General features: G+C 43.5%; 1 protein-coding gene across 1 annotated transcript; it reads left to right on the forward strand.

The window, feature by feature from the left end:
• The first annotated feature begins 3,045 nt into the window (after positions 1-3,045).
• On the forward strand, positions 3,046-12,129 carry PAQR9 (progestin and adipoQ receptor family member 9). Its single transcript, XM_032408531.1, has one exon. The coding sequence runs from the start codon at positions 3,343-3,345 to the stop codon at positions 4,474-4,476; it is 1,134 nt and encodes a 377-aa protein (XP_032264422.1). The 5' UTR covers positions 3,046-3,342; the 3' UTR covers positions 4,477-12,129.
• The last annotated feature ends 2,894 nt before the right edge of the window (positions 12,130-15,023 follow it).

The raw sequence follows: 15,023 nt of genomic DNA on the forward strand, positions 1-15,023 counted from the left end.
ATGGGGTGCGGGTGTGGTTCTCACTGACAAGAGGCAGTTAGCTTACTAGAGTTAAACCACAAAACCTAGCCTGTGTAGGGTTTGGGGAACACATTTTTTTTATCCCCCCAAAAAACTTTTAAAAAGTTAATTCTATAGATTGGTAGTAATTATGGAAAAGTCATAATGCTGGGTTTGGTTTTTGTTTTTTTTAATAAGCTATATCAGTTTTGCTGTCCTTAGATCCTATTTACTTGGCTTTGTCAAGGTACAGCAAAGACGGCTGTTGGGTTGGCACCCAAGAGCTTTCACGACACCAGTCCATGGCTTCAGTTGATCTTATGCCTCATGTGCAGTGGGAGATGGAAGAGAAAAGCAGAAATCACAGACTTTCTGAAAGTTAGGTTTCAGATTTTTTGACTTTGTAAAACACTGTTTCAAAGAACATTGTATTTTATTATAGAGTCTCACCACTTTCAGTCATAGAGATAAATATTATTTTATCTAACTAGAGTTTTTACACATTCATTTACAGTCAATTCCATTATTTCACTCCATGTTAACTATTATACTAATTAAGTGAGCTGATTATGCAACTAAAAGATTGGTAAATATGGAAGTTATTATTGGATCAACATTTTCTACAGGCTACAGCTTAGATTGTGGAGTACAAAGAGAACATGAAATTTTTTTTCCTACTCTGCCCTAGATTCAAGATATTCATTCCCAGGATTGATTTATAAATGTCTAAATCTTAATCCCTTTTACAAATTAGCATGGGCCTTTAGCCCAGATGTTAAAGGAAATTTGCTTTAAATTGCTTTAAAACAGTAAGATGATCGTGGGAAAACAGAAAATACTAAAACAAAGCACTAGTTGAGTAACTACAGCAAAATCTCATCTATTTAAAATTCATTCATCAGGAATTGGTGATAGCTGAGAAGGGCACAAGACCAAAGTGTACCTTTGGCCTAATTGTGTAAGAGTTTGCTAAGTCATTTACTAGTGGAAAACAGAGAGAGAAGGCTGAAACCTCTATTGAGAATGTTTCTAATACCCTTAAGTAATTTTAGACATTTTTTTTTTTTAAGATTTTATTTATTTGACAGAGAGAGACACAGCAAGAGAGCGGGGTAGTGGGAGAGGGAGAAGCAGGCTTCCCACCGAGCAGGGAGCCCAATGCCGGGCTCCATCCCAGGACCCTGGGATCACGACCTGAGCCAAAGGCAGATGCCCAACGACTGAGCCACCCAGGCGCCCCAATTTTAGACATAAAACATTGAATTATTTCTCAGTTATAAATAATCCTTATCAATAATTTAAGTCCTTCTTGAGCCACTACTAACTAAATCTTCCTTGACCTATTTGTGGGATTTGCTGTAGTGATGAAGGTAGCCTTTCATTTATAAAATGAAAATGAAAGCGTTTCCCTAAATCAGATGCCCTTCCCTACTAGTTTCATTTGCGCAAAGCAGGTCAGATGTTCTGGTTTAAGTACATGAGATCTAGAAGCAGCTTGCCTGGGTTCAAATCTCCCTTCTATCAATTGGGCATGTTATTTACGGTCGTGGTGCCTCCATTTCCCAGTCTGTAAAATGGAAAAAATAATAACACCTAAAAGATTTTAAAACTGTAAAGCACTTAGAATAGCGCCTGGTCTCTTTAAAATTAGCTCTTGTTGCCATTAACACTGTACTGCAGGTCAGTGAGGCAAGTTAGACTCAGTCACACCCCCAGGGCATCGCTAAGAGAAACTTTGTGAAATGGTACATTTTAGAGCAAGACAGGTTTTTAAGCTCCTCCTCGCACAACGCTCAAGGGCAGATTTGCTTTCACACCGCAGTGCATCACAACCATTTTTCGATTCTTAAGCCTTCCTTTCTTCTGGCCTCCATCCACCCAACCTAGCCTGCCAGGTACTTCTGGTTAATTATGCATAAGCCTTTTCCAAGCCACCACCTCCCAGTCTCTACGACTTCGTTCTCCTTTTATTTCGTGCTAGACCGCACCTCCTCCCTGAAGTCCTCCCTCATCAACGCACTCCACTATCTATGATCAGCCCTTGACTCGGGCACAGCTCTGGTTGGGAACCCTTCTCAATAAATTCTTGAGATGGTTAGAGGCTTTTTGAATCGCCCGGTCTTCATCTGAAATTTTTCATTAAAACGTGGAGTTTCAACAGTCCCGCCCTGAGTTGTTGGACTTTCGCTCCAAACCAGACTCCTAGCTAAAGACACAAGAACACGGAGATGGGTGGGCTGCGAGCCTCGAAGGCTGGAGAGCGCGACCGGAGTCCCGTTTAGGAACGGTTCGTTTGGACAAGACCGGGACGAAGGACAGCGGAGGTTAGTGACGCACCTGAATAAGTCCGCTAGACGAAAGGAGATAAACGAAGGCTTTAATCGTGCAGGCTAAGAGCCGCGTGCGCGCACGCGCGCAGGCGCGCGCACACACACAACACATACACGGGAAGCGAGGAGCCTTCTCAGGTATCTGACAATGACACGACTCTGACCCGGACAGGGTCTCAAAGGCCCCCGATTTCCGGAGAACCCCTGCCCCCGCCACCTCCGAAGATTACTGTTAGCGCATCTGTCCGCCAAAGCCCAGGCTCCGGCGCGCCAGGCACCCTCCCCCCAAGCCCCGCGGCCACAGCTCCCCGCCCCCCGCGAACGCGGCTGCCCTGTGTCCTCTGGAACGCCTGAGTGACTGTCGGGTTTCGAACCCGGGCGTCGACCCTGGCCCTCGGCGCGCGCAGCCGAGTCGCTGGCGCAGCCTTTGGCCCCCACATCAATCATTTACGGGCCAGCTAGGGCTACTGCGGCCCGAGGAGGGGGGATGGTACGGAACTCGAGACCGGGGACAACTCTATCCCCCAAGGCGGCCGCGAAACACTAGCGGGGGAGGCCCCCCGCCCTCCCTCGGTGCGCCCGTCCCTCCCTCCTTCCAGTGCCTAGGCTCCCACATCCCCGCCTCCCGCTCCGGGGGCGGCGGCGGCTGCGCCCGCACCGCGCGATGCCCAGTCACCGCAGCAGCGCCGCTGCCGCCGCCGCAGTCCGCCGCCGCCGCTGTCGCTGTCGCTGCCGCAGCGCGGGCGGCCGCGAGCCCGTAGCAGGGAGCCTGGCGCAGGGGCCGCCGAGCCCGCGCGCCCCTACCAGTCGCTGCGCTGCTCATAACCTGATTGTTATTTTTATTTATTTTTTTTTCAGGAACGGTTGCTCCGAATCAGGTCTTCTCTTGAATCTGCAGCGACGCCCCCGGCGCGTGCACAAAGGCTCCGACGGCGGCCGGCGGGGACTGCCTAGCGCGCGGGAGCCGGCGCCAGAGGTCGCCTGTGCGCGCCCTAGCCAAGCCCCAGGCACCATGCCGCGGCGCCTGCAGCCCCGGGGCGCGGGCACAAAGGGCCCGCCGGCCACGACCGCTGCGGCTTCGGAGGCCGCCTCAAGTTCCCACCCGTCCGCCTCCGGGGACCCTCCAGCATCGGCCAAGCCGCTGCTGCGCTGGGACGAGGTGCCCGACGACTTCGTGGAGTGCTTCATCCTGTCGGGCTACCGGCGGCTGCCATGTACGGCGCAGGAGTGCCTAGCCTCGGTGCTGAAGCCTACCAACGAGACGCTCAACTTCTGGACGCACTTCATCCCGCTGCTGCTATTCCTGAGCAAGTTCTGCCGCCTGTTCTTCCTGAGCGGCCAGGACGTGCCCTTCCATCACCCGTGGCTGTTGCCGCTGTGGTGCTACGCGTCGGGCGTGCTGCTGACCTTCGCCATGAGCTGCACGGCGCACGTGTTCAGCTGCCTGTCGCTGCGCCTGCGCGCTGTCTTCTTCTACCTGGACTACGCGTCCATCAGCTACTACGGCTTCGGCAGCACAGTGGCCTACTACTACTACCTGCTGCCAGGCCTGAGCTTGTTGGACGCCAGAGTGATGACACCGTATGTGCAGCAGCGCCTGGGCTGGCACGTGGACTGCACGCGCCTCATCGCCGCCTACCGCGCGCTCGTGCTGCCGGTGGCCTTCGTGCTGGCCGTGGCCTGCACGGTGGCCTGCTGCAAGAGCCGCACAGACTGGTGCTCTTACCCTTTCGCGCTTCGCACTTTCGTGTTCGTCATGCCCCTCAGCATGGCCTGCCCCATCATGCTCGAGAGCTGGCTCTTTGACCTGCGCGGCGAGAACCCCACGCTCTTCGTGCACTTCTATCGTCGCTACTTTTGGCTGGTGGTGGCCGCCTTCTTCAATGTGAGCAAGATCCCCGAGCGCATCCATCCAGGCCTCTTCGACATTATTGGCCACAGCCACCAGCTCTTCCACATATTCACTTTCCTTAGCATCTATGACCAGGTGTACTACGTGGAGGAGGGCCTGCGCCAATTCCTCAAGGCGCCGCCTGCGGCGCCCACCTTCTCTGGCACGGTGGGCTACATGCTGCTGCTGGTGATCTGTCTGGGGCTGGTCATCAAGAAGTTCCTAAACAAAACCGAATTCTGCAGTAAAAAGTGAACCTCCGCCTTGGAGGAGGCTGCTGGTTCGCCCACCTATTTGTTTGGAGTTTCTGTTGTTGCTATTGTTGGTTTGTTTTCAAGTTTTGTTGTGTTTCCTTCTTTGCTCAAGGAAGGTGCTGCAAAACCACAGGGAAAAAGTCGAATGCAACAAGGGGGTCTCAGTGCACTTGGGGGCTTTGGAAGAGGGAGATACGGTTCAAGCAAGAGGGAGAGTGCCACTGGTTCTTGCCCCTGGAAAAAAATTCGGGTGGTGTCTCTGACATCCAGGAGTTTTTCCAAGGGAGTGAGTAAAATCCCAAATAAAACCCCGAACAGTTTGGTTTTCCAGTCGTCTTCTGCGCCAGTGGTAATGAGGAGTAGTCCTGGTGAGGTCAGGTATGCAGTAAAGAGGGTAAGTAGACAAAATCCCCGAGTACTTCCATTTCGGTCTGAGGAATGCTTGGATTTGTAAAAAGAATGGAGCTTTGTAGGAAATGGGCACAAAGACACAAACCCAGGGCTTAACCTGCTAGAAAATGCATGGAATGTGAACACAAATTAATTATTTCAAAATATTTCTCAGATGTTATTTAAATAGTAATATATACAGTGATTTTTCACAATTTATCAAAGCCTGTGATATGCACTGAATTTTCTTTGTTACATAGTTTTGAATTTTGCAGCCCTTCTGCATTGCATACACTTGAACTGGACATCAGGGCAAGCTGCTTGAGAATTCTCAACTACTTTTTTAAACAGTGTTTTCTGAAGGCTTATGTGTGTTATGATACAACTGTGAATTATTCTACCTTAGGGACTCTGGTTAAACTATTGTTGAGCTCAGTGGTTTATATACATCCCAGGTTCCAATTTACTTTATTCCACAAAACCCATCCGATTTTTTGTTTTGTTTTTAATTTTATTCTTTCTTTCTCTACTTATTTAAATTGCCACTGGAATATATGTGCCTTTTGAAGCAATGCCCAAATGACTGGTCCTCAGACATAGTTTCATGCATGGAGAGAGCAGTAAGAATAAGCTTTTCTTCTTTACTGTAAATCAGGGTCTAACATTCCACCCAGGAGAGAAGGAAGATGGTGTTGGTTTTAAAATTTTGGTAGGACTGAAAGTAGCTTACCAGGAGAAAGGGAGCCAACCCACTAATGTGGCTGTGGTTCTTAATGCAGCCATCAGGGAAGGTGAGAGGACACTATTCTAGACCAATGCCATTTATCCTTGCTTAAAATTAAAAATGTAATATTCAGGAATAACTGAGGCAGTTATATGAGGAAAGTCAGGAGCATATTACTTGAGTTGTAACTGAAGATGTTGAGTTAAATAACATTACTTTTGCATAGTTAAACACTGGTCTCATTTGGATCCATACTATGGAAATGAATGGCAGTCACCCTAAATCACGGAAAAATTAGTGAACATGTTCCTGAGATCCTTTCTGACAACCACATTGGCCAATGTTATTTAAGACATTTCTCATAAGTGATAACCTGCACTTGAGATAACAACTCTAGATTAACACAAACTACCTAAGGTGGCTTATTTAATTTAACTTATCACACTCCCTGACAAGTCCTTTTGGTTAAGAGCCAAATAAGTCATTGAGTGGGGAGTCTTGACTTCATAGTATAATTTAGATCAAGCACATAAGGTAGATGAACACTTACCTCAGCACTGGTAGGCTGGAACTCCTAAAAAGATTGCTGTTTTTGTTTATGCTTTTAACCTCTACTGTATTTGTAAACAGAGAGGCTTGGCACAATTCCCTGGAGGAATCAGTATCTTTGTGCATTAATTTGCACACAGAAGTTAACTTTTTATATGTCTGTATTTAATTTGAAACCTCTTAATGGGATCGTAAATACACTTTGCACATTTGCTGATGGCTGTCAGTATCTAATCTTTTGCAAAGTGCAAGGAGATTCCCATTAGATGATAGAGGCTGAGAATTTGTGCCTAGCACGGATGTTATTCCTCAGCTGTAACTTAACTCAGTGCATGTATTCAAGAACAATTGTGGAAATCAGGATATTTCCATGTGCAAACTTATTTGCATGTCATTGTTGTCTCTTCCAGAGTCCTAAAGAATGTTGGTTTGGAAGCTAGAGAAATAGGTTGAGGAGTGTTTGGTAGCTTCCTTGTAAAATGGGACCTCCCCTTTCAGAAGGAACTTTCAAGGGACAGAATTCTAAAAAGGGTCCATGAGTTTGAGAACAAGAAATAAACCCTGTATTTGTCATTTTAAATTTTTGTTGGAGATCTTCTGGGTCTACAAACAGAATTCTCTTCTCACCCTGTGTCTTTGTCCTTAAGCAGAGGCCACTTAAGGATAAAATTATACCCATATCATTTTCAAGTGATTACGATGCATGAGCCCAGGAAGGTGACACACTTTTCCCCTCAAAGTTTTCAGACCCACTATGCCCCAGAGAGAATGAGGACTCACTTTCCTTCCCTTTGTTGTTTCCTTCCTTTACTTTCCTTTCTCCCATTCCATCTTAGTGTTTATATACCACATATAACATTGACAAAAGGACATTTTAGTTGAAAACAGTGGTTTGGCTTCACTTCCTATTTGCAAGTAGATGTGCTCATATATGCTGTGTAGGACCAGGGATGATTTGTGAAACTATGTATGTTATTTGCTAAATTATATCGGATTTCTGCCCAGATAAATGGTGATATTTTAGATTCAGCATATATTTACTGAGTCTCCATTTGCATGGAACTAGCCAAGTATATTATTACCTGAATATTTCAGGGGTAATACGGCAATCAGAATGAAATATCTTTAAAAATATTTTTCACATTCTCTACTTTGCCACATCCATTAGGATTCGGTTTTACTTTATTGTGTTCACCTGCTTGAAATGTAGGACAAATGATAAATAAGAATGCACTCCATTATCTCTGTAAAACCTATTTTGGCAGTGGAATTTTGAAGCATATTATGTAATGCATTTTATTTTTACTTGTTAGTCATGATCTAGATGACATCTCAAGAAGCAGCGTCAGAGAGTCCTGCTTGGGAAATGAAGGTGTTTGACTTTGGAGCCTGTCACCCTGGGGGTTGCTCTGTGGGGTTGACTCAGCTGAGTTAGTTGGTTAAAGGGGGTTCCTTTCTTCCCTGTGCTTGGCAGCTACACCCTCAGGTGAAAGGGATGACCTTCCCAGACAGAAGTGAGTTTTTTGATCATGTCATGACTGGCTTGTAAAAATAAGCCTGATCTTTTCCGCTGGCCATACACTTTCTATAAATAGCCCAGGAAGAAAGTATGGGGCTTCAGAGCTAACCAGAGTGGCCTTCACATGTTTCCATTCATAAATCCTGCCCGTAAGTGCTTGTAGTTAAAAACCATTTAGCCTAATTCATTATGCCACTCCAGGGTAATCATTTCTAAGAATGCAAAGTTGGGGGGATGGAGGTGATTTTTATAATTTTTTTTTGGATTTGGTGCTGAATCTGAGGGCTCACAGCAATAATAAACAGGGATTGTTACCTGCAAATCTCTTCACAACTCTACGTAGTTAATCTGCACAAAGCAAGAGTAAGAGACAGGTACAATAGGAACTATCTCCATTTCTAGGTTATACCAAGGTGACAGAATCAAGTTTTCAAACTGGCACTAGAAGTAGGGATGGTTGTGTGCTCACTTGTGAGTGGTCGCTAGTTTGCACGGCTCTGGTGCCTGGTCAAGCACACACACACCAACTGGAGATGTGTGTCTCCATAATTCTATATCTGTGACTAATAATATCTAATATCTATTTTATATAGAGAGCTATATAATTTATCATTGTAAAACAGCGAAGTGAGATGTAGTTATCCTTGAATTTAGATTATAGAATCTTAAAAAAAAGTGTACTTAGTTTTTATCATCTTGGATTGTTCTTCATCTGTTGAAGTCTTCCACTGCTGACTTCACTCTGTCAGTATCCTTTGAGTTGATTTCCACATTTGTCCATGTCATCCTTTTAGTGATCATTGAACACCTACTGTATATAAGACATCGGGCAAGGATCCATCCATATTATTACAGCTGTTACCCCTTTGTCTGCTGGTGGAACAGAGATGGGAACACCAGAAAGCCCTCTGGCCAGGAACCAAACTCTGACCTTGGCCATAGCAGAATGTCTTAAGCCACTGAATTTGGTTCTTTTCTCCTTTCGGTTAGGATAGGAGCAATGCATGGAATCTTATTTCAGTTAACATGCTAACTTATCCAGAATCAATTTCTTCTTTCTTTCCTTCCTTCCTTCCTTCCTTCCTTCCTTCCTTCCTTCCTTCCTTCCTTCCTTTCTCTCTCTTTCTCCTTTCCTCCCTCCCTCCCTTCTTTCCTTCCTTCCTTCCTTTTTCTGTCTGCTCCTAGGCCTATGTGAATTTTGTGGCTAAAAATAACGAAAAAATTTAATGTAGGATGCAGGTGAAGGGATAGCAGGCATATGTACATGGAGAGAGTTGAAAATTTTTATCATCACTACTAATTAATAGAAACGCTACTAACAACCACTTTTTGGGAGGTTAATAGTATTTATGTCATTATAAAGCAAGTTTCATCCAAAGTGCCTAGACTGTGATGTCATTAAATGTCTGAATTTCATAGATAGCATACTTACGTTTTTAAAAATAGGAGCTTCAATCTGCAAAGGTGAACTCATGTTCTTTAGCCTTTTTCTTCTTTTAAGGTCTTTGTGTTGTAATCTATAAAACATGTCTTAGAAAAAATTACTCTGGAGGAAATTATTAAAAAAAATTATCAGATGTGAAAAAGACAGGAAGAAGGCATGAGCAGGGGAGAACAAGGAGGATTAGATTCAAACAGTTAGAATGGGACAGCAAGTTCAACTGTGGACAATTTCTCCTGAGTTTTAAATTCTGTCCCTAGAAAAGCATGTGAACTCCCATGGTGTTAGCACTCAAATGGACAGGCAAGGAATTCTCTTTGGCAGCCTAACCACATCCTGTAGTTTTTGACCTGAGCACCAGTGCCAAGGTATATTTTGAGTAGTACTCTTACCCTTGGCTTAATGTCCTTAATTTGTTTCCATAAAATTAGGACATAAGGCAAAAAGGCATTAGGGGATAACACCAGCCAATTGTAAATCACCTTTCGAATCATTTCTTTGAAGGATTATCAGTATCCTCTGACATAAATTGTCTGACGAAAAGCGAACAAGCCTAGACAGACTGAAAAAAGAAAGCATTCATTGGTTAAGCTGAGCGAGCACCATTGTATTCCAATGTGATAGGCCACACACCTTCCTGTTGAAGGTTTTATTCCTTCTTCACTACTATGAATTATTGTGAAATGGGTATCAGTTCTTAATTACTCTTCCAAAAATCTAATACAAATTTTTGCTGTTGTTTCAAAAGAACAGATGCATTGCATTTCTGGTTTGTAGATTTCTAACCAGCTTGTAGGCATTTTTTTTAGAATAGCTTAAGAGTCTGTGAGCAAGTTGCAGAATTAGAGTGTTTATTTATAGGTCAGGGGCCAAGAATGCAGGATGTGACTTGGGAAAGCTCTGAACACATCCTTACATGCAACAAAATGATCACTTATTTACTATCTAACTCAATGGAAAAGAGCCTTTTGTTTGAGCTTTGGAAAATATTCCCCAGTGTATTGTGCTTCTAAATGTGATGCATGATCCTCAATATTTTTTGTTCTTGAACAGTCTCTGAAAGCTATTCCAAATGTGGCATTCCTCAAGGAATATTTCTTGAATGTGCAAAAGTATTCTCGAATGTGTCAATGTGGCAGGCCACCTTTCTCATGCCTTACAGCTCCACCTAAAATATGCAATAAACACTCACGTAGGAGTGGAAGGGTCTTCAGATGGTTATATAACCACGCTGTAGAAATGGCCCTGCTCCTCATGGCTCACACACCACATTGAGAAAGGACATCATGTAAATAAACTTTTGTTTCTAGATGAGGGGAGTACGGGGACACATATTAATTTCATTTCTTCTTTCAGTTCCATCTGTAGTTAGAAAGTGTAATCTTTTTAATATGCTGGACGCAAAAAAAGAAAATTAATAAGAAAACATTTTAAAGAGGTAGTCTAATTTTCTATTTTAAAAGTTTATAATAGCAATTTGTTTGTAAAAACAGGCCTTAGCACATAGATGAGAACCAGCGCTTTTTGGAAAGCCTCATCTTTGTCCTGGGAGTTTAATCACCTTGAGCTCTTACCCAAATGATAAAGACCTAGCAGGTCTTTAAAAATGTAAATAATGTGTAGTTTAAAGAAGGGTAAAAAAACAAACATTTTTTTAAAAAACGAAAAAAACAGGTCAGATATGTTCTAGGTGTGTAACAAGGTTAAATTAAACGTCTTTTAAAAATTCTAGTTAAAAACTTCATTAAATTCACTCTTCCAGCAAGGCTTAGCACAGAAGGTCTACTTTTCGACCAGGTTGATTTTCTTTTATGGAGACTATGAGCAGAATTATTCTAACGAAGCAACTGAGTCCCAAGGCAGTAAGGGGATGAGGTACAGTTCACTTCGATGACGGTATAACCACAGCGAATGACATAGCTGGGAAACTGTACAGTCCTGGACACGTGCTCCTCGTTTCTGTGGAGTGGAAAGGACCATAGAGCCCCACGCTATCACTACACAGACCTGGAGAAGGTTGTCTGCTTTGCAGGGCTGAGGGCGACCCGGTGGCTGTTAAACTTCTATCTGCATAAAGCGTGTGGTAGCTCTAAACTCCTCATTTCAGCCTTCTCCCAGGCCATTCCCACCACCCTGGAAGCCTTGAAGTTTCCACAACCTCTGCCTTGAAGACAAAAGGGTCTAGAAGGATTCCATGTGTATTTAGGCCTTGTCTAACCATCTGCCTTATGAGGTTCATCCATTTCTAAACCAAGGATTTAAATATGATTACTGCGCTTGGATTTACAAGAATGTACAAACAGCAGGTCCCCTTTTGCAGTAAAGGGCATTAATTGAAGGCCATACTCATTTTTTCCCTCAGGTCAGAGGCAGAGGGAGAATTTCAGTGACCAAATAGAGACCTCCTTGTGTCAGTATTTTTTTTTTTTTTAAGTTCATTTAATGATGATAATGGAGGGAGAAAGGAGTCAAGGATAATGCAGGCATGAAGAAAACCGAAAGAAAGATCCCACTGCTTGCTAAATTAATTCTTCTTAGGCTGCCTGACTCCAGCCATCACCCACAGCTGTATTTAGCTGGCTAGAGAGGCTTCTCAGGATGTGTGAACTTCCATACAGGGACTATGATGTGATTTCAAATCAATAGTGTTCTCTGCCAGAGAAGCATTACTCAATGATAATTCCACGTTACCTGATAAACCAATCTATAGAAATAGATATCACTTTGGTCAGTTCTGTGCATGTAGCTAACGAAATTGTGGCTCATTTCTCTTGTATAGTTTGCTATGATTTTGGTTTTCTAAGACATTTGTTCCTTATGGTCTTGAACATGGAATTCTATATTAATACTATAACTGTGTATTTTTTGCTGAAAAACAAATGTATGAAGTAATAAATTATTTGTAAGCATAGTGTTTAGGTCTGTATTTGTATGCCTTCAGCAAACAATTCCTAAGTTAATAGTAAGTATGTATAACACTAATACACATGATAAGAAGAAGTATCCTTTTAATAAAAATCAGCAGGCAGAACGGAAGAATGTAAGTTTCTAATGGAAGTCCTGAAGAAGCACCCTTAGTATATTTTTACAATTTTATTTAAATGAAAAAGAAAATTCATGAGTTACTTTGAAACCGTGTCTTCTAAGAAAATACTTAAGCCCAGATAATGAAGCTTTTCCTTACTCTTCCCTATATTTAAAGGCACATGTTGCCCATGGACTTCTGTGCAGCAGTGCCGCCTGTCCCAGAACCCTAGTGATATGTGTGAATTTGTGGTCTCTCTGTCCCAAATAATCCTAGCAAAGAAGATCCAGCTTCAGTTATTAAGGTCTGTGAGGTAACCTCAGGGAAGCCTAAGTGTAACCCAGAGGGAAGCCAGGATAAGAATAGAACCAACACATGGAATGGGGCTGAATAGAGTAAATCACAAAGGGAGGCTTGATCAATCTGTGCCTGAAGCCTACACACTTTTGGACTTGTCCTTATGTGAGCCAAGAAATTCCCTTCATTTTACAACCTAGTTTGAGTGTTCATTGCTTATAATCAGAAGCATCTTAACTGATCCATAAGGTTTGGTAACCTTCCAGCCATCTACAATAGGATTTGCACAGCCCCCATCCCACCTTCACTCAGCCAGTCCCACATTTTAGGATCTGCATATTAGATATTTGAAAAACCTCATTTTTAAAGTATTGGTTTCTATATTAGGGCCCAGTGCTGCCCTGTGACCTTCCTGGGTTGCCTAAGCCACTTTCTCTCCTGTTCTCCACTGCAGGTATTTCATATTTCTGACCTTCCCACCCCCTCTCACTCCTCAAATCTCCCATCCTACCACTTCCCATCTCTTCAGCAACCACACTATTATTACACGTTGTTCTCCTGTATGTTAACTACTTCTACTCAATAGGGTTCTTCCTACGAATGTTTTAAAATGTACCAGTAGTATCTCCCATCTTCTAAATAAAGAAAGTCACCCTCTACCCACTATGTCACACTCTAACAACCACCACCCTCTCTTCTCCTTCACAACCAGGCTTTTTGCAAGAGTGGTGTGCACCGTCTTTGTTTTCATACCTCCCACTCTCTCCTTCACCCGCTGCATTCGGCTTCATTAACCTCACTAGAATGGCTCTTACATGATTTCTGACAACCTCCTTCTTGACTTCCATTCCCTTCCCCTGAAACTCTTCCCTTGGCCTCTGTGACCCCATACTCCCTGGATTCCCTCCTACCTCTCGGGCTACTGTTTAACAATTGCCTTTGCTGACTTCTCTTCCCCTGTTCATGGCCGAAGTCGATTTTCTCAAAGTGTGAGCCAGACCAGGGGCGCCTGGCTGGCTCAGTTGGAAGAACAAGTGACTCTTGACCTCAGGGTCATGAGTTCAAGCCCCACACGGGGTGTAGAGATTACTTAAAAAAAAAAAAAGTGTGAGCCAGAATATCTACATTAGTATACTTTAAGGACTTGTCAGCGTCTTGATTCTGCCACTTCCTTTCAGCTGTCACAGCAGAGGTATAATTCTTGTTCTAGGAAGCTCAACCTTGAGCCTACTCCAATACTTCCAGTGGATTTTTTATTTTTTTAAAGATTTTATTTATTTATTTGACAGAGACAGAGATAGCAAGAGCAGGAACACAAGCAGGGGGAGTGGGAGAGAGAGAAACAGGCTTCCTGCCAGGCAGGGAGCCTGATGAGGGACTCGATCCAAGGACCCTGGGATCATGACCTGAGCCGAAGGCAGATGCTTAACGACTGAGCCACCCAGGCGCCCCTTCCAGTGGATTTTTAAGCCAACCAACACCTGTTAATAAATCCCCTTCAGCCCCAACTAGGTTGAATGGATTCTGTTGTCTGCAACTGAGCCTTAACTGATACAGCAGGTAAGCAGAAAAAGATGGTGATCAAAAATTCTGGCAATGGGAAGCCATAACTCTTTATTCCCCAAACCAATCATCAGCGGATAGTCTGTTGGGCTTCTGATTTTTTTTAACCTTTAATTTTCCTTGGAAAACAAAGCAGGTTCTGGATCAGGCGGCTTCTTCAGAGAGTTTGGTTCTATTTCAAAGCAAAAAAAGAAACATTAGGAAGAGAATTACCTAGAAATTTGTTTCCCCTTAATGTTGACTTAATATAGGTGGACGGAAACACAACATGAATACTTAGAATTTATGTCAGGTGAAAGAAATCTAAAATAACAAGGCTCACCAACAATAAGTGGCATTCCCATATCACTGAAGTTTATATAACTTTCATATAGAGATTAAGGCCCTGATAACTAAAAATCCACTAAAGACTATACAGAATTATAACACTGGGTAGTGTTATAGGAGACTGAGCCAGAACTTCAGCAGCTGCTTGGATTCCTCTTTCCCTGGACAAAGGTGCTTTAATGCATCCCCCTATTTCTTCCAGCAGAACCCTAAAGTTCCTTTTAGGTAGGACCCCTCCCACTCAACCTTGGTAGGACTGCTCTCCCTGGCAGAGGTAGGCATGTGACCCAAGGTAGGCTTGCAAGCACAGAGCTTCTCTAGATTCTGAAATTTCCATAACTTGCCTGCAGATGTCTTCATGCAATTCTGAGAGCTATCCCATGGCCTTCAAAAATTTTTTTTAATTATCTTCTCCCTGTAAGTTAACCAGAAGGTTCCCATTTCTTGCAACTAAAGAGAATCAACTAAGGACTTCCAGTTTCTGGTCTGGCATATAAGGAGCTTAGAAGTTATCACTCTATCCTAACAACAATTAAAAAGCTGAATAAGCTAAAAAACCAACAACTCTTCTTAGATCTGTCGGAGAATTGTGGGTCCCAGGGCAAAATGCTGTCCTCAAAATTAGAGAGACACACAGGTGGATACAGAGAGTTACAACTTACTACATTGGGAACCCACAAGTAGAAACCTCTGCAGGAGCCAGTACTGGTTCC

The sequence above is a fragment of the Phoca vitulina genome, unplaced genomic scaffold (genome assembly GCF_004348235.1).
Source record: "Phoca vitulina isolate PV1807 unplaced genomic scaffold, GSC_HSeal_1.0 scaffold10, whole genome shotgun sequence".
In the NCBI taxonomy this organism is placed as follows: Eukaryota; Metazoa; Chordata; class Mammalia; order Carnivora; family Phocidae; genus Phoca; species Phoca vitulina.